The 19,150-nt window shown below is 37.4% G+C and overlaps 1 protein-coding gene across 2 annotated transcripts; it reads right to left on the bottom strand.

Annotated features, from left to right (window-relative positions):
* Positions 1-136: 136 nt before the first annotated feature.
* On the bottom strand, positions 137-17,979 carry LOC139965703 (uncharacterized). 2 transcript variants are annotated; one of them, XM_071968346.1, is made up of 22 exons: positions 17,787-17,979; positions 16,616-16,700; positions 15,984-16,180; positions 14,997-15,248; positions 14,153-14,221; positions 13,680-13,788; positions 13,346-13,465; positions 12,666-12,771; positions 12,330-12,447; positions 11,973-12,022; positions 10,786-10,918; positions 10,447-10,550; positions 9,170-9,272; positions 8,454-8,604; positions 8,074-8,140; positions 7,366-7,432; positions 6,705-6,802; positions 5,880-6,051; positions 4,690-4,755; positions 4,299-4,377; positions 3,655-3,725; positions 137-2,419 (listed from the first exon to the last, which is right to left on the bottom strand). In XM_071968346.1, exons 2-22 carry the CDS (start codon positions 16,698-16,700, stop codon positions 1,793-1,795), a joined length of 2,844 nt encoding a protein of 947 aa, XP_071824447.1. In that variant the 5' UTR covers positions 17,787-17,979; the 3' UTR covers positions 137-1,792. The 2 variants fall into 2 exon arrangements, with proteins under 2 accessions (XP_071824447.1, XP_071824449.1); XM_071968348.1 differs by having other exon boundaries at positions 16,616-16,658.
* Between the last annotated feature and the right edge of the window lie 1,171 nt (positions 17,980-19,150).

Genomic DNA, 19,150 nt, shown 5'->3' with positions numbered 1-19,150 from the left:
AATACACTGGCTGCTTAAAATAAGGTTCACAATCGGTACTTATTCGTTAGCAATTGAGTACAAGACAACATCGTTTTGCGAAGAAATCACAACAAGAATTTTCGAAGAGCCCAAGGTAGCATCCAGAACCTAATCCCACACAGATTGTTTCTGATGGATAAACATTTGAATAAATCATGTTAAAGTTTCAATATCATGGAAGATGTCTTAAAATTCATCTTAAAATTAATATGATCATTCTTAGAAAACAATTTCTGCTAAATGTGAAATGCAATAAGCACTAGCAATGCTTGTATTGCTTGAATCAAAAACACTGGCAGTGTTTTCTACAGACGAATACATCCATTTATATGTTTAGTGAAAATATTTTGGTATTGTTTGGTTTTATTTGTTATTAAATGCAAACAAATGACAAGTACTATTGCTCAAATTTTGTGGATTTTATTTCCATTTTTCACTTCAACCAATTTACCAAGCATGGAAGTTGTACTTCAAGGAAGACAGTTTGATAGAAACATATTTTGAAAGAATCTTCTGTTAGATGTTGCAATGTTTAAGTAGTACATAATTATCCATTTGTTTTAATGTACATGTTTTCTGTTCCAATAAAAATTTATGTACAAACTCATTCTTGCATTTTTTTTTTTTATCTTTATATATTTTTAATCCTTTTCCTGAGCTCTGAAACTTTGACAAACAAGAATAACGATAACCTTATTATATTTTTCTGCAGTAATTCTTTCCCGTCCAAAAATTTTGTGACATAACAACATTTCCAAATTTGAGCTACAAATGTTACAAGTAACTCACTTTTTGAATAGTCCAAATTATTATCATTATTATTTTTATTATTATTACACCAGTTCTTATAGAGTGCAATATCCCGAAGCTCAATGCGCTGAACAAACAAGTAAACTATACAACAATTAACCATAGACTTCCTTAAAGTAATGCATTTTCAGCAAAGACTTAAAGGTAGAAACAGAACAAGCGTTCCGAATGTTTTACGGGAGTTTGTTCCACAGTTCAGGAGCAGTGTGACTGAAGGCATGGTTTACCATAAAAATCTTGGTGTTTGGGTTTCTGACATATTTGTGAGGGCGCTAGGGATTAAAATTAATGTGGTGGTTTGTCTCATTATGGAGAGGGTTTTATTGGTTTATACCATTGTTATGACTGGAGAAACTGTCATTGCAGACTATCCTAATTTGTCCATGTGTGAGTTAATACAACGCGATAGAACAAAGTTTCTTTGTCTTTAAGCTCTGTTTATTCGACGTCGTGGGACAAGGTGAATATTATATTTGAACTTTGTTACCACCGCTTTAAACTGCAACTCATAAGAGAGGATGAGTACACTGTATTCCACTTTCGTGGAGTGGAAGTCTGACGTCATTCCACGAGTCGACCAATTAATGTCCAACCTTCATACTTAATATCATCTATTCACCCATCTTACATAACAAATCTCCCAGGCATGAAACTATAACAACCGCTGTCGAGAGCAGCCTATTATACTTTGCAAATTTGACGTCATACTACGTATCGGTCAACGACCTTCCAACCCTTTCACCTTCTTAATACTTATGTTGATACAATCATACAGTATATGTGCGAAACAGTGACAACACAGCACATGTATACCTATGACGTGATCAGTCACGTGTAAGTCTGATATCATACCACATGTCCGATAATGACCTCTGTGAGTACTACTGCGTCATCAAGTGAGTCGACCAATCACCATCAACCTTATAGATACAGACCTACTCCATCTTATATGTTTATAGAATCAATCATATTCATCTGTGTACTCCTCGCCTTCGTAGTATTCCCCATCATAGTCTTCATCATACTCTCCATCTTCATAATCATCGTAATCATAATACTCCCCTTCCTCATCATACCCTTCGTTATCATACCCATCATCTTCCCCGCTGTACCCTTCTGGTGATTTTCGCTCCGTATCCAGAGGACTAGCTCCATCACCAGTTCTCCTACCGTTTGGACTCGTCACCTCCAGATCGAATTCCTCTGGGTCATCAGGCGAGCCAGGGAGTCTAGGAGTATGCAGCATGATGGGGGTCTTAGGAGCGGGGCTTTTTGGCAGATTTTCAGCCAATTTCGACACTGATTTCTTCTTTCTGTTTACGTAGCTTCCGGAGGGGAGCCTAGCGTCATCTTTACCGGATGATCGACCGGGTTTAGGCTTCTTCGAGGCGACCATTTCTGTCGAGCGACGCCCTTGACTTGCAGCTGAATTACGCCCTCGACTCTCACCGTCTGCTTGGCGGTAATCGCGGTTAAGAGGTTGCAATTGATCATTTTCAGATCTTTCTTGCATCTGCTTCAATTTTGCGAAGTAGTTGGTCTTCTGTGGAACGTATTTGACGTCCAAACCCTGAACAGTGGCGATAGACTGCGGAAGGAGATATAAAATCACGTGATTACCCTGTGTAGCATTCGAAGAACCAACCGTCGTTCAATTGTTCAATACCGTCAATAAAATCGTCATAATAGGTGAAAAGGGAGGGGATGGATGTGTATTGTCTTCTTTAACAAATTAAGAGCCTGATCACCCATGGTTGTATACGGAGCTAAAATCCTGTAGGGAACACAATGGCAATTCTGATATAGTTGGAGAACAGTCTTTCCTTCTTCATTCGTCATAAACTAAAGGTCCTTTGTAGACGTAGTCTTTATTATTTGTTACAGATATTAACAACCAAGAGTTCCCTCACCATGCACTTCTGGTAAACATAATGCTTACTGAAGAAAATTTGTAGGATCGTTGTAATCGTGAATTTAAGCGCAGTTTGTAATCGGGATTCTAATTGTGTTAGCTTGACGACACAGTAAGCATGATGCTGCAATGGAATTTCCTCATGAACATGTAGCTCAGTAGGACTGACAGAGTCGGTTAAGCATCTTCTGCCAAATGCGCGCTTTACGCCCTCCACTCCCCCCCCCCTCCCCTCCACTCCAAATTCTCTTTCCCGTACACGTGAGTAACAACTATTTGAAATATCGTCAGTAGCAGTAATGAATAATCATTACATAACACAGCGTAAAGAGCCACGAAATGCATTCAGATATTTGGATAATATTAGAGGGCTAAGCCTAATTCGGTCCTCGTCTGACCTGTTTCGGTATACAATAAAAACATTTAAGAAAAAACATGAAACACGAGTCTGCAGCCATGCTTTCTTTTGGGTGTGAGTGTGGAGCTGTTGTTGGGATAAACAGGAAGTTTTCGTAGATAATGTGCACAGAGCATAACTTCGTCTAATATATTGCATCGTTGAAGCCAGGCGCGTAGCCAGGAATTTGCCAAGGGAGGGGCGAAACTGTAGATTCGGCATTGCAAACTATCTAAGCGTAGCGCCACCATGAGTTGGCGCGAAGCGTACAAGAAAATTTTGGCTAAAAATCCCTCCCAGATCGCTGGAAATGGCACTTCCCAGGCCTTGTAAGTTGCATCTTAGCATTTTCTGTTTTGAAAATACTAGCGATATCATAAAAACATTTAAAAAAATATGCTCAAGGGGGGGGGGAGCTGCCCCCTTCGCCCCCCCCCCTGGCTACGCGCCTGGTTGAAGCTATCTCACCCCCCTCCTAATCCCATCCCTTCACATCTGTGACTACTACACTTACATTTCGAGTGCCAGGTCTGGATGAGTAAACACTGTCTGCATCATGTTCATCGATGTCATCCACGGACATCTCTGCAAAGAAAAATATGGAAGAAAATGGGATAAAGACGATAGGCCTGTGAACATTCAGTCACTGGAACTCAAACGGAAATATCAATAGACATTTGGTGTGCTCATTTCAGCAGCAGTGGTCCCCGCTTTGCTGCACATGAATGTATCCTTGAACCTCACAGCATTCCAAATCAAGAAATGCATACGTTACTTTGAAAGAAAGTTGTTTGCATTTACATACAAGCTGCGAGAAAACCCCTAAAATGTCTCAATTGCAATAATAGCAGCAACACTATTACGTTTTGGCCTGTGTGAGTGTTTTTTGTTTTATGGTTATGGGTATAGTACATATTATGCAGGGACATCCAGAGCCATACTTTATTCTTTATCATATACTTCCCCGGTCCCCCTAACTAACCCTGTTTATAGGACTGTAGCTCCCTTACCGCCCCCCCCCCCCACTCCACTCACCCAACTCTCTCCAGGTCTGTGGGCCTACATTTACCACCATCCCTCGTTGCAGTGTACAGCATACGTAATTGCATTAAAATGATACATATGTATAGAGAGAGAGAGATATGTGCATTGACTTACTTGTGTCGTCCCTTTGAAACTTTCGCCTGGCGCCATTTTTGTATTCCTCTTCGTGGTTGTCTTGGTCAATATCATCCGCCTGTAAGAAATATAAATAAAATCTGGTCAAAACGAGTCTGAACACTACCACCTTTATCCGGTTGTCACCAACACCATCACCAGGCCCATAGTCAGGTCGGGCACAAGGGATGCCGTGCCCCTCTATGCAGATTACTGCCCCTCCCTTCTATTTTCAAGATGTGGACATCAAATTGTTGGTGCTCCTCCTTAAATTATTGGTGCCCCTCCAACTCAGAATTCCTATAGGCTACGGGGCTTTCCACCCCCTCCACCCCTTCTCATAAAATGTTGTCATGAATATACAATAACAAAGATAGGATATATACTTTACCCAAATATCGTGATGGTCTTCTAACACCTTAGGTGGGTTCTTTTTCAGCTTCCAGGCAATTTTCAGCTGAAAGAAAATGGAGGATTACAACCATTCAAACCTTTTCTTATTTGAAACTTGAAGCATTTTGACAACCTTTCACCGTGGTGTAGTGTACAAAGGAGCTTTAAAGGTTAGATTTTATCCTGATATATTTGATATAGTTTTGTGACAAAAAAATATATATAAATAATGACAACTCTTAGCGATTGTCATCTTGCTATATCTATTTGTATTTCACTATATTCGTTTTGAGTATCAATTCATGTCTGGAATGCTCCTTTAAGGCAACCAAGCCACCCCCCATCCCCGCTCTCACCCTATCCCCTACCCCCACCCCCCCACCCCACCCCAAAACCCCCTCCCTCTACACCCCCCTCCCCGGTTCCTTTCATGTCCCTGATTGCAAAAATTGTTCCTTACACTGAAAACTAGAATGCAGTTATGCAACGCAAAATATTACATCAGAAGGGTAATTAAGGCAACAATTGAGGTAAGAAATAAGTTAATTATCATCTGGATCAACTTAAACTGTCATATTTAACATAACCAATAACAAGTAAATGCTTTATGTGATTTTTCAATAATAGGATTAAAAACTCCTAATATGGAGGAAAGATGAGAGAAAGAAGGCTCGATAGAATATCAATTCAGTAAAGACTGTATTTTTCAGACTTTGTCTCCTTGACAACATTCAAAACAAAAGTTTATATGAGAGATATATATGCACATCGTGGTATTTTCCATTCTGTATGTCAGAAATATTTCCACGCAAACATTAATAGAGTATGCACGTATGAAACAGACTAGGCAGGGGACAAGAACTGAGGAAACTATATATGGTGATTTTACAAAACTTCAAAGAAATACATTTGTAAGGCATACTCTGACAATCAAGCATATAACTAATAATATATGGAGTCAAAAAATTTCTTACGCCAAAAAAAGCAAGAATGACTCACCTTTTCATGCTTAATTACAAATGTTAAAGTAGAATTGTTTAATTTTATGCATGGAAATATGTTTTTCCACGCATCAGTCAGGTCAGCGAGTAATCATGTTCATCATAATTACTAAGAAAGGTAAAGAAAAGGTCAATTGAAAAGGAATAAGAAGAACACATGATCAGATAACAAATGAAGGGAGCATACCTCTTTATTGAATTTCAATTCAGCGTAGACAATCACGTATCCACGGAGGGCGAACAAAATCACCAAAACCCAACCTAGGTAATCCCTGTAACTTGAAGTGTACCAATAGTACAAGAGACCGACGAAAATAATCTGTACTAACTGAATAACCAGGAAGCAGAAGCATGTGCCCCTGTAAAAGGAAAAATAATTAGATAAGGTTATATAGTTTTAAATATAGGTTCTATAATCATTGATTAATGAAATGTGTCAGTATGGAAGATATAGTATGATTATGTCTATAGGAATACACAAAGTGATAACATTAAATATTGAATTGAGTCATGAAATGGCTCCAATGACAAGTTCTGTCACTTGTGTTAGAAACCGGCTTGTTTATTAATAACGGCAGCTAAACATAATGATATGGTCACATGCATTGTTACAGTATGTTGTGTCATATACTATATACATGTAAATATATACCAAAAAAAAAAAAATGTTGTTATGACGAAAATAATCAATTTAGAGCTGTCGGCCTAAGAGATAATATAAAAAACAAAGCCAGACTTTGCTTTAGTGTTAATGGTCTGTTGTGGCGACAAAAATGTATTTATAAATGAATAATAAATGAATAAAATAACTTCGTATAAAATAGACGTTCGACAGAACTTTGACCCATGAGATTATAGTTTAGTTTGATCAAATCTCGTCTCGTATACGAGATGAAATTTGATCAGATATGTGAATATTTAATTCATCTTAATTAACAGATTAACAAGAAACAATAAATAATGAACAACAATTATGTAAACAACAATATACTAAATTTATCCATATTCTTGCCTGATTCTAAAGACCTCTTCTTTTTCCCTCACAAAGAGTGGCAACTTGGAGGCGGCGTGTAACGCACGCAATGAAATTAGTTGACAAATTAGAGAAAACTGTGAAGAAAACGGAGAATTATGACGTCATTGTCTAATCTGCATAACCGATAATGCTCACAACTTTTTTTTAATTTTTTTTTTAAATAAAACGAGCTTTTTTACATATTTTTATTACCTCTTTCATTAATCTACATCACTGCAATATTTCCATTCGGCGTACTCAGATGTTACCTTATTTGCATAAACGACTCTGGGCTGAGGTTCTTAATGTCATTTGATAGTAATGCTAATTACCAGCTTGCTGTACCATTTTTCATATCATCCATACGAAACAATACACCGTAGATCCATGTGAACGTGTTGAACGAAGTGAAATATATGGTAATGAAATGTTGTTAATGAACAAAAAAGTTCTGTTCTCTTTCACATTAAAATCATATTTAAGTTCTGCTGTAAGATTATATTCCCTCAACTGATGGCTACCCGAAACTTCGAATTTTTATCTCGTCACATAGTAAAAGAATGGATTGATCGCAACTGCATGGCTAAGCTACATCCACTGACGTGACATAATTTGTACTATATAAATACTCTTTCGGTTATCCATTAGTTATTCTCACCAGACATGTCAGGCCAATCGGACCAACGTAGGCATACAAAATGTAGCTGTCATAATTGATCCAACACCTGAAAATGTGATTGGATAATATAAAAAAATTATTAAAAAATCATGAAAATTAATCATAATGTGGAAAAATGTTTAACTTACTGATTTGGACGACTGGAAGGAAGATTCTTCTTATTAATATATCATAGAATATGTAAGAAACTATAACTTCCCTATATAATGTTCGATACATGAAAAGTAAATATATGCTGAGTTAGTCGAATGTTTTCGGATATGAGAAAACCGAAGAAAACTTATTTTCTGTAATTTAGAGACCGAGGCTGGACAAACGTGTTCGTGTAACAAAACCAAAAGACTACGTTATTTTCATATACGGGAATATAAATTTACCGAAGTGAAATACTTCCACTCGGGAATATTTTGCTACACCCCCCCCCACCCCATACCCTCCACTCCAAGCATGGAACGTTACGGTACTGTTTTAATTTAAGCTTATGAATACTGAAAATAATACGGTACTTGTCTTATTGCTCTCGATCACCCCTTGATTTGAAATGTATATAAAATGTGTTCATGTAGTACGAACATTACTACGTATGCGCGATGGAGTTACCGCGCAATTTAATTTAATTATGACTCTAGTTATAGTGTATACATAAGAATGCGGTTATCGAAAAAAAGAATATAATTTTAGGCTCACCATCGCCAGACACCATATTCAAGGTATTTGTATCCACCCATACCACTCACTGGTAAAAGAGGGAAAACTGGTAATAAGGAGAGGAAGAAAATGGGGAAATTATAAAATTCACTGTCCGTGATCGTTTAACTACGGTATTTCTTTGTGTCGTGATAAATTATTACAAGACTCTTTGGGGAGAGTCTTAAAGGGGCCAAGAAATGAATCCAGCAAACAGTTAATGTCAAACGCCCTCTATTTTTCTCCAGGCTTCTGATTACGTAAATACAACATCTGATCATAAGGTCTAAACAATTGAGTTTGCAAAGCCGACACGGGTGGCTACACCGGGCCGTCGTTAACCCTCATAATTTGTTCACCCTCATTATGTGTTCACTCACCTAAACCAATTAGCAGGCATTGCCAGGTCTTCATCTCCCGTCGAATACAGTGAACCAATCTCGTGAATAGAACTAAGCTGACTACCATCGACCAAGTAAATGACGCAACCAAGAAGTAATGTGTCGCGAAATTGATACCAATACAAGCATACTGAGGAAGCAAACGAATATACAAATTAAATCTGATTGAAATTTGTGTGAATGTTCACAAAAGTCTACAAAATACGTTTTATGAGATACATCTAGCCTATTTGAATGATTTCGCTAACACGGCGCTAACGGTGTTAAACATTCCATATATAAGAGTATAGAGTGGTAACAGACTCTTATCAATCTTGAGAGATTCTTGGGGGGGGGGGCTCATCCACGCTCCTCCACTCCCGTCCCAGACAAGGATACCCTGACCGAAACACCTGTACCACCATTCATTTCGCTAACTCAAAATATCCTAGTTCTTATAAGAAATTTTACTCTAAGCTTCATGTTTGTAAAAATCAGAATTTTTATTTCTTTCAACTCGACTTCTTCCCTCGTCCAAATGTTTATCCCCCTCGGTCTCCAATCACATACACCCTGCTTCCCCTATTTGAGCCCCTATATATCATTCCAAATTATTAAGCGATTAGCTATCATAAAAATAATTTTGCTTTCTCCCACCCCCATCGCCCACCCTAGCCCCACCGACTTCCCAGTTTCATTTTACCCCTGTATCTTACCAGGTGGAATTTCCCTAATTTTGTACACGCAATGAGCAGATTTGCTATCACAAAGTTCACTAGGAACATTATCTGCGTTAGTCTCCTCTTAGAATTGATCGTACTGTCGAGAAACATAGAGAGAGAACGAAGAAAAATATTTCTGATTATACATAATTATTATTAAATATTCCCTTTTGTTTAATTTATATAATGTGGCGTCATTCCAACAGTGTTTGTTTCTTTTAATAGATTTATAATACATCCTGTAATGACAATTTCGCAAAGTAAAGACGCTAAAGCAACACGACAATGTTAACTGAGATAAACATAGAGGTTGAGTTATGAAATGTGACTTCACCGGAACATTGGACATGGATATGTCTTTCAAAACTGTGAAATGAAATTTAGTACGTTAATTTGCATGAAACTGGTTGAAACAATGAACAATTATATTAGGTTAAAAGAAAACCAGCAGATTGTGACTATAGCGTGTACTTCTATTGAACCGTAAATACATACATGTAACCAACAAACGGGTTAAACGATGATAGTGTCATAAGATATGATCTTCTGTATAACGTAATATAACGTAGTATATAACTGTCAACTATGCTAGGTTTTGCGCAGTGTTTGTCAGGGTGTCAATATTATATTCACATAAAACCAGGGACAAAGCTAAAAAAAAAAATCTAAGGGGCCCAATGCTTTTTTAGGGTGCAGGTAGAACATATTTTCTTATAATAAATAATATTTTTCTGACTTTTTTTCTGGGGGAGGGGGGGGGTAGACAGGTATTTGGTGCTACCACCCTTCGCCCCCTTCGTTGCTACGGCATTGTATAATACAGATATGTGGAAGACACATACATATGGAAACAATATTGCATTCGACGGCTATATGGGTTACAGACTGATAAGTGAACATGTAAGGGAGGTTCTTTCCGATTCAAGGCATCAACACATTGAGTCACAATTATAACACTTTCATAGCAGATGTACTGTATAGGCCTAATTTGCGGGACGACGTTGTTTTGGTCATCACATGGTACGAGACCACCTAAGCCGAACACATGTACTGCTTATACATGCTCCAGTCCGGTATTATAATATACATATGTAAACATGTGTGTTATAACACATTGGGCGACGAGACAAGGTATTGCACAAATTTTTCGCACAGATGATCAGATAAGCAGTTTCTGATATGTACAATGTATGGTTATGGAATCTTAGATTTGTAAAGAAATATAAAAAAGAAGTTCAAACCGAGACAGAAATATTTCGACCATAACCTACCTGAGATAAAGCAACAGAAATATAAATGGGATAATTGGTATTATTGTCACCCCCGCCGCTATTGGTATAGCCCAGGAGAAGTTGATCATCGCATAATCTGTCACCTTAAAGAAAAGAAAAAACCAAAAGGTAAAATAACAAACAGTTATAGACATATTTGTATCGCCTTTGTAATATAATGAAGTTATGTCTATAGTATAACGAAACTATCACGTTAATGTTGTCAGTGTTTGTCTTTCTATGAGATGGGGAAGAACAACGTAGGTGATAACTATAGTCTTGGCCTCAATTACTTCAATTACTCAATGACTTCATTGCGCATGCTCAGTGTTCCTTTACCTCTATATCGTGCTTTTGTATAAGGAGTCCGAAGTTGGTCGTATGATTGCAATAGCACTGTGAACTTTCTGCATTTGAACTTTTCTCTACCCAGGAACAACCATCTTTACTCCATAATCCACCGTTCTCTTCTCTGGAAAAAGAAAGAAGAGTGGAAAATAGCAATAGATTATATCAAGTCACGTTATCTTAATATCTAAGTTAAGTAATATGATATAGTAATAACGTATTCTTATATAGCGGCTAACATCAAAATATGATTTCAGAGCGATTCACAATACAGCATAAAACTAATACAGCGATAGAATAAAATATTTAAATAGCAATAAAATATTCAACATCGAACAAATGGCCCAGAAAACGAGGAATCCACTCTTTAGTAAAATACAAATGACTAAACAATAATAATAAAGAAAAACATTGCAATAGCCGTATAATATACAAAGCCTTAAATTGCAAAATGTTTCCGAAAAAGGTGTATTTACAGAAGTGATTTATAAGCAATTAATGATGGTGCTGTCCTAATGTCATTTAGTAGTGTATTCCAGAGATCAGGTGCAAAGTAAGCAAATGATCGTGCACCAAAAGTTTTTTGGACGAAGCTGCCAGGCTTCAGTCGGACCTCCACAGACTGCCTGTTCCTCTGTCAGGTATTGGTAATCTGCAAAGGCCCCGGGAAGAGCCGGACAACCGACCAGAGTGCTGAGATTTATATAGTGAGGAGCAGTGCCATGTATAATATTGTATGTGATCTCTAGAGACTTGAATTCAATCCATGCAGAGACACTGGTGCAACATTTACCGTCTGTTTTTGTGTGTGTGTGTGTGTTAATTGTCGTGCAGTTGTATATACATATAGGAAAGGATTTGGTCCCACATGCATGTTGATTTTCTATAGGCCACATATACGTTCTTGGTTGGTTTACAGCTTTATATTAATATGAATATCGGAAGTGAAACAACAACAAAATAGGTCTTCCAGTATTCGTAAGCATATAAAGATTATTTTGGCATGGGTGGGGTAGGGGTTATTATATCCAACAGCACGAATGAATATAAAAAATCAATGTTGTATTTTAAGTAATTTCTGAATATATTCTGAAATAATTTCTGAAATATTTATTTATCACGTGTCATATGGTATTCCCATGTGTAAAATATACTATAGGTGAGGAGGTGACACTTACGCCTGAGTAAAATCCCACCAAACACAGAGAATCTCAGTATCGTTGGCTTTCTGTGCGGTAATAAGAAAACAAAGAAGCAATATCTAATATAGATGCATACTGTGGACAGATCAGTCTTAGGCCGGGCGGGAGGGGGGGGGGGTGGACGAAGTAGGGCTTGGTATCCCTATTTAGCGAAGTCCTCTGCAACAACTGACTTGAAAATTACACGTAAACATTTTGATTAGTAGTGGATATTAGCCCCTCTCCTCTCCTCTCGCACCCCTGCATCTACCCCTCTAATGCCCCGTTTTAGATAAATTACGATGAACTTGGTATCTAAATCCATGTAGTTTACCTACTAAACACTATACTTACGTCCATCGTGTCATGGCGTAATCTGTACGTCACAGGGATTTCAGTGCCACTCAAGTCTGGCACCTTCACTGCTGTAGCGGAAATGACGTCAAAAGCCAACAGAGCTGGTTTGTAATTACTGCAACATAGCAAGAAATAATAATGACATCATTTCAGTTATCATGTGACATAACCTGATGTTCCCACACAGGCTATACGAATAAGTAAAGTATCGTTATCTTTGGAAAGGCTTAAGTGAAATAGGCCTACTTTAAATATGAAGTTGTTGATATGACGTAATTGTTGATAAAGTTTAACTATGAACCCCCCTTTTTTAGAATGGTACTTCCCACTTACCTGTTTGTTAAAATCTCATTGGATACCGACTTCTTTGTGACGTTTTTCCCCATAAGTTGCGAGACATTCCTGTAGAAGACTGCAACAAGGGCTACAACCTCGTCATCTGAAATGCGGGTTAAAGAAGTAATTCTCATACAAATAATATTTTGTTTTGCAGTAATATTTATGTAACATGCAAATGGGTGGAATTTATTTCCTTCTACTCCGTTTACTTCAGATGTTTCAACCAGCTTTTATTAAAACTTTATTTCGGAGCAGACGTTTTCAGTCAGCGGACTGTCGACGTTGCATTGATTAAGTTTTAAAGACACAGAAACATTTTGTATACAGTCACAGTGTCGATGAAAGACGAATGAGGTTGAGACCGGATCAGTCGGTTCGTTGTTTGGTTTTTCGTGCCCAGGTTCGTTACTAGGGGACTCTTGTTAAAAGTACATCTTTCATTGCTGCCCTCACTCTCAGATCACTTTTTTCGGACTGAAACAATTGATGTTGAATTTGTGCCGGAATAATGTCTGGGAATAATTATAATGGAGGAGGGAGAGTAAGATTGGGGGGGGGGGACAATAACGCAACTTTGTCATGAATATATGTGGGTATACAGTTGATGGTCCGATAAAATTGTAACTGACATTAACATTGCTATGTGGGGGGATTTGCAGCCTCAGATAACTTACCTTCAAATTCGATAGTTTTTATGATTGGTTTCGGTACTGCAATACCCTCACCATCATTGACTTGTAGAATCCAGTCAGAGTCGCTGAAATTACTCCATACATCCAACTGTAGAGAAAACTCTGTTAAAGAAAGAAACATCTTCATTAAGATGTATAGGTTTTCTTCTCTTATTCAATCGATCAAAACTTTACCAAACGGGAAGCCTTAAGGACGTCAATATTCTTACAGTAAAACAATCTGTATATTTATTCATGCCTCCGCTGTCCTTATATAGTGAGTACGGTGTGAAGTAATTCTATCATAACTCTGAGTATTATTATTGTCTATACTTACCGATGTTTTTGACGTTGGAATAAATAGAGCCCGGTACTTGTAGCATATTAGCAACCGTAAGAGACACCGTATCTACAATGCCGACAACCATCGATACACCGGGGTAAACCTGCAAACACAAATAAAAAATTACCGTAATGTCATAATATATCATATGATCTATCTAAATGTCATACTTAATCGTATGCTCTCTCTTCTTACACGATAAATGTGAATAAATTAAAGTAAAACTGTTAGCAAACTGCTTATCCACTAGAGAGCCTGTGTAGGAGAATGTGTAAAAGTAAGTTGGCCTGACGTTTCGATCCTAGCAAGATCTTCTTCAAAGGCTAAATGACCAAATGACTAAATTAGAGAAGTATTAAAGGAAAACAAATAGTCAATATACCAAATCGAAAAGGAACAATTGAATTGCTACATTTGAAACAATAGAAAATGCTACTCAGTAAACAAAGAATTATTGTCATACATACCGTTCTAATGTCATCCCAGTTATGATGTTGCTTCACATCGATAAGGGCGTCGCATATTTCTATGATGCTCTGGAGTAGAAAAATGATTTTAGATTTGTTATTCGATATGTTATTAAATAATAGGAACGTAAGGACCATGCGGAAGGAATCCCTATATGCAGTGTGTGTTGGGTGGAGGTTGGGGTTAAGTGGGATGAAATTGAGTGACTTTGTCCTATTTCATTATTTCAGTATTTATTCATTAGCATACGTGTTTAATTCTTCTCATTTCAAGTCAATGTGTGTCTGTGAAGGGGATGGTGTGGGGGGTGGAGGAGACGATGGACTTGCCTAAGCCAATACCTACGGGTATTAAATAGCTTCAGTTACGACGCTTATAGCCCAATTCGTTGGATTGGAGGATACGGTGGCCTATATATCCGGACAAATCTTACAATATAGTATCCTCCTAATCATTGTGCGTCCTCGTCTGGTATAGTTGATTGCAAATTTGACTCTAACTCAGAGTCACCAAACCATTATACTGTATGATCATTATTGTTAAATTCAACTCAATAGGAGCATTCGTGATATGATTAGAACGTTTTCCTAATGATAACATAATTATGATGTCTATACCTGATCGAGGGCGTTTAAAGTTATATCGTCACATCAGAAAACTTGACATTATTACAAGCGAGATAAGATTGACACTTTCAATCTATATAATGAGAGAGTGGCACATTACTTTCAGCTGATGACGTCATCTATATCCCTCCCCCTCCCCCCTTGCCCCTTCCCCTTCCTTCTCTTATCGTAAGTTGTAAATCATAGAATTCTCCTAGTATACCTACATCATACTCACCGACATGATCGTAGAAAATATACCAAAATCGTCAAAATCTGATGCAGTCATTTCTAAGAATATCATCGTGGTAATATCTTCGACAAGTTGAGTTGTACAGAGCACTTCGTGGGTAGTCATGGCAACCGTGGGATCATCCAGGACGTCAATGACTATAGAGAGCGTCCTAACGATCTCTTCAATAGTCGTGAATGTAGGACGGGAAGTGACATTCATGAGGTAGTCACTCGTAAAGTAGACTTGTTCAAGTATCTATTAATAGAATAAAGAATAAAGAAATTAAAGAGCGCCCTCTCTTAGACAGTTGTGAAAACTTAAATTGTTTTCTCCCATAACAGGCATTTATTGTTTGGTCTGTGAATGTTGAAGTTACGTATTAGTACCATAAAGTACATAGGAAATGTTGGTTGAATATTTCAAAGGCCGCCTAATAAGGCGAAGTAAGAATCAAATAAGAATCAAGAATCTAGTAAGAATCAAGAGCTAATGACACAAGTTAAAGGCGGCCCTCTTTTGATCTTCTTGTTGAATTGAGAGTATTATAAATTTTCCCGTCTTGGTCACCAGTTATATTTGCACTTTTTAGCTAATTTTGTGTATCAGGTGCGATGAAATATATTTTGCTAACATGTGTTGTAAGTACTGAACCTGGTTCATTTTCAACATATCATTTCCTACCATTCCTTATAATGAAATGTAACCTGTTACTGACAAGCTTATCAGATTTCCTTAAATTGTAACTTTTCAAAAGCACTTTTTATTTCGAGCTCCCGTTATTACTCTCAACATTGATTGCATATCGAAATGAATTAATCAGACTATACTAAATATATTGCTGGGAGTGGGGGTGGGTGGGGGTGGGGGTTGAGAGCGACTCCAAGATGATGATTTGTGGAGAAATCATTATTTGCCCTTCTAGCATATTTGACATTAATATCCAAGTCACCCTACAATTTTCAGAATTTCAATCGAATTAGTAATACTTACAGACAGAGGCACACCATCGTAATCGCTAGAGACGGAATAAATACTCAGGTTGAAGGACTGAGAGCGTCTTTCGTTCAGTTCTATGGCCAAGGCCTCCAGTCGCTGGTCCTTGGCCATTGGCCCCGGGGTAAAAGCATCTTGAGTTGTAGCGGTATCCTCCGTCGTGTTGTCATTGCCATTGGCAATATGAAACTTTACTATATGTATACAAGAGATGAAACAAGATGGCATATGAACTCTCATCCATAACAACTCCCTGCTCTCACACAGGCTTAGTAACATTATTCACTATCGTGGAATATGCCCCAGATGATTATAACAAAGACTTTTGATCCATAACTCATCACGTGGTTACATGCATGATATTTCAAACAGCAGAATCCCCCCCCCCCCCCGCCCCCACAACAACCCCAATCCCCTTCAATGACTAAATGACTAGTAAATCCAATTAACTGATAAAAAATTCGTCCGAATTATTATCCTCTTCTAAGTTGCATCTCTCCATCCTCCCCGTCACTTCCCACCTCCTCCATCTCTCCCGTTTCCCTCCCTGCTCCCCTCCTCCTCAGTTGGAAAAGAGAACAGAAAAACCTGTTACATATTTTACGATTTGTAGAGAGTCATGTATTCACCTGTGATAAATACTAACAGGACTGGTAGCCACCTTCCAGACATCTGCCAAGAGAAAGAGAAGATTAATTCATCTTTGGAAACCATCTTGAAGAAGAAGAAGAGTAAATGTATTTTGACTTTCTTATTTATTTACGAATCAGTTTGTTGTAGATCCAGCAGTAGACGGGAAAAACATTAGACTAACTCTGTGAAATGAGGTTAAAAAAGTAAGCACTTTTTAGAAAAAAACATGACGAAATTGATGTATGTCGTCAGGCATGAATATTTTCCAGTAACTAATAAGAATCTGAACTGAATGTAGTTGTTTTTATTAGCAAATTTATATATTGTGAAATAAAAAAATAAAATAAAAAAAACTCTGTGAAATATATCAGCCAAAATGTGATTAGTTCCTATACGGCTTCGGACTACCAGACCCTAGGATAGAGGTTGTAGATAGGCAAATATGACTTGCTAGCTTCAACTTCACAACAGTTTCAAAAGGAACCAATGAAACACCAATGTCCTTGAAACAATATCTGAATGTTCTCGGAGAAAATGAAAATCGTACACATTTTTTCGCCCGTAACATTATCCTGAAATTGTTAATATACTGTAAGACCATATATAGAGGTCAAACATTGAACCGTAAAGTACATCTATACATGAAACTCGTGCGGTTTATACAGACAATATTGAGCAGTATTGCTTGTGCAGTTGATTTCCTGACCACACCATGCATTACCGACTTCCGGTTCCCGAAATTGTCGAAACTTTTTCATAAGTACTTCCTTGGATTATCTGAATGTATAATTTGGTCTTAAATTAGTTTTAGAAATATGGGGAATATTTTTCAATGTGGCATTAAAGTGTTTGTGGTTAGCACATGCTCGCGGCGCTTTATGAGAAATATTCCTATAATGATATAGCTATGTACTATATGCAACTTTAACGTGATATTAAGAAGATATGCATTCTAAAATTCCTTTTGTCTAATAGTTTCATAATTTTAGAATCATAAATGTTGGAGCTTTCCTATCTCTTCTCCGCCGCGGTCTATATTGACGACAATGATGATATTTGGGCAAGATATTATAAATGCATTCATGGGTAACTTGAATTAAGCTGTCAAGTTTATAAACGGAAATCAAAGATATTTGAAAATGATCTGAAAATGTGCATTATACTTACATTAAATATTTTAATGATCCAAAGAATGATTACATCAGACCAATATTAAATGAAATTATCCCTTTCCTCGCTTCGATAATTCCATGGTTAGGACAGTAAAATAATCTCTAAATATCTGTATATATCCAAGCTCTACGCAACTTCACAATGCAGTTAACCAATCATAGACAATCATACTACACCACACAAAAATGTATGCTGTGATGTATAGGGGGCAGTATAGGGATGGCCATGCATACGTACACAGATCAAAGGTATAGGAAATCAATAAGTTGAACAGCCTCGAATGCGGGGTTGCCACGACCAGGTCTTTTGTCCCCAACAACTAATCGAGTGTTACACAGTATTTTAAGACCCTTTTGCTATTGTTTTGAAGTTAGTTGGATTGGGGAAACCGACCGACCTTTCCCTTTTACAGACATGGCGAAAGTTACAAAAGAATGTATTCAACGTTTACATTCATATATAGGGCCTACATTATACAGTACATATTTGTGATGGGTATTTTTATTCCCTCACGGCGTTCCATGTTGAAGGTGACCCTTCGCATATAACGGGACATCAAGGAAAGGCACGGGGTTATACCTATAGGCTTTAACTAATTCAAATCGATAGAGGTATTTTGTTGCTTAGCGTTAGTAGCTATGAAAATAGCTTCTTGGAACAATTGGAAGACGAAAACTTATACAGATCGGTACGTAAGGACAATTAAGTAAAGCAATACAAGTGATAGGTAAAATGACATTTGATTTACTGGAAAGGACAGGGACTTTTAAAGTATATAAAAGTTGCAAGATCGATCGAGATGACAAGGAGATGAGAAAGGCTTGCAACAGCAGGATACGAAACGACTGACAGACGTCTAAACTATTAGAGTACAGTGATAATAGTATATGTGCATATAACTCCAAATCCCAAATTATAAACCTTTCCATCATCCGAACTGTACTGTAGCGCAATGTAAAATCGTATATGTGAGAGTAAGCAAATAGTCGTTTAATTTTGAAAGTTATACGCGGCACTGTATGTATGCGCAAATGTGATAGATTTTGTGTCGATATATCACGTGACCAAGTCATGTATGACTTCACATCCGTAGTTGGAACTATGAAACCATTGAACCAGGCAGCAGTTTACTTCGTTTGTAAATTTTCGCAAATTAGTAACGCAATGCCAAAGAACTAATTCTTTGCTAAATGCAGTCATACACAGATATCGTGCCTCGCTTGCAGAGTTGTGGCGCTATTCGACAATAAGGATTTTGTAGATATGCCAAGCAGGCAAAATATACTACACCACATACGATACGACACTTTAATGGAAATAAAAATATCTTTAAAATTTACCAAAATGTGTAATATAAA

The sequence above is a fragment of the Apostichopus japonicus genome, chromosome 3 (genome assembly GCF_037975245.1).
Source record: "Apostichopus japonicus isolate 1M-3 chromosome 3, ASM3797524v1, whole genome shotgun sequence".
NCBI lineage: Eukaryota > Metazoa > Echinodermata > Holothuroidea > Aspidochirotida > Stichopodidae > Apostichopus > Apostichopus japonicus.
Note: the sequence above shows the minus strand (reverse complement) of the source record. Positions and strands in the feature narration are given on the sequence as shown.

Excerpts from the sequence above, each read along its gene's own strand:
- LOC139965703 (XM_071968346.1), bottom strand. The coding sequence starts at position 16,700 with ATGGTTTCCAAAGATGAATTAATCTTCTCTTTCTCTTGGCAGATGTCT. Across the intron at positions 15,249-15,983 it reads ACGATGGTGTGCCTCTGTCT|ATACTTGAACAAGTCTACTT; the intron begins GTAAGTATTACT and ends TTCTATTAATAG. Across the intron at positions 7,433-8,073 it reads GAATATGGTGTCTGGCGATG|GTGTTGGATCAATTATGACA; the intron begins GTGAGCCTAAAA and ends TCACATTTTCAG.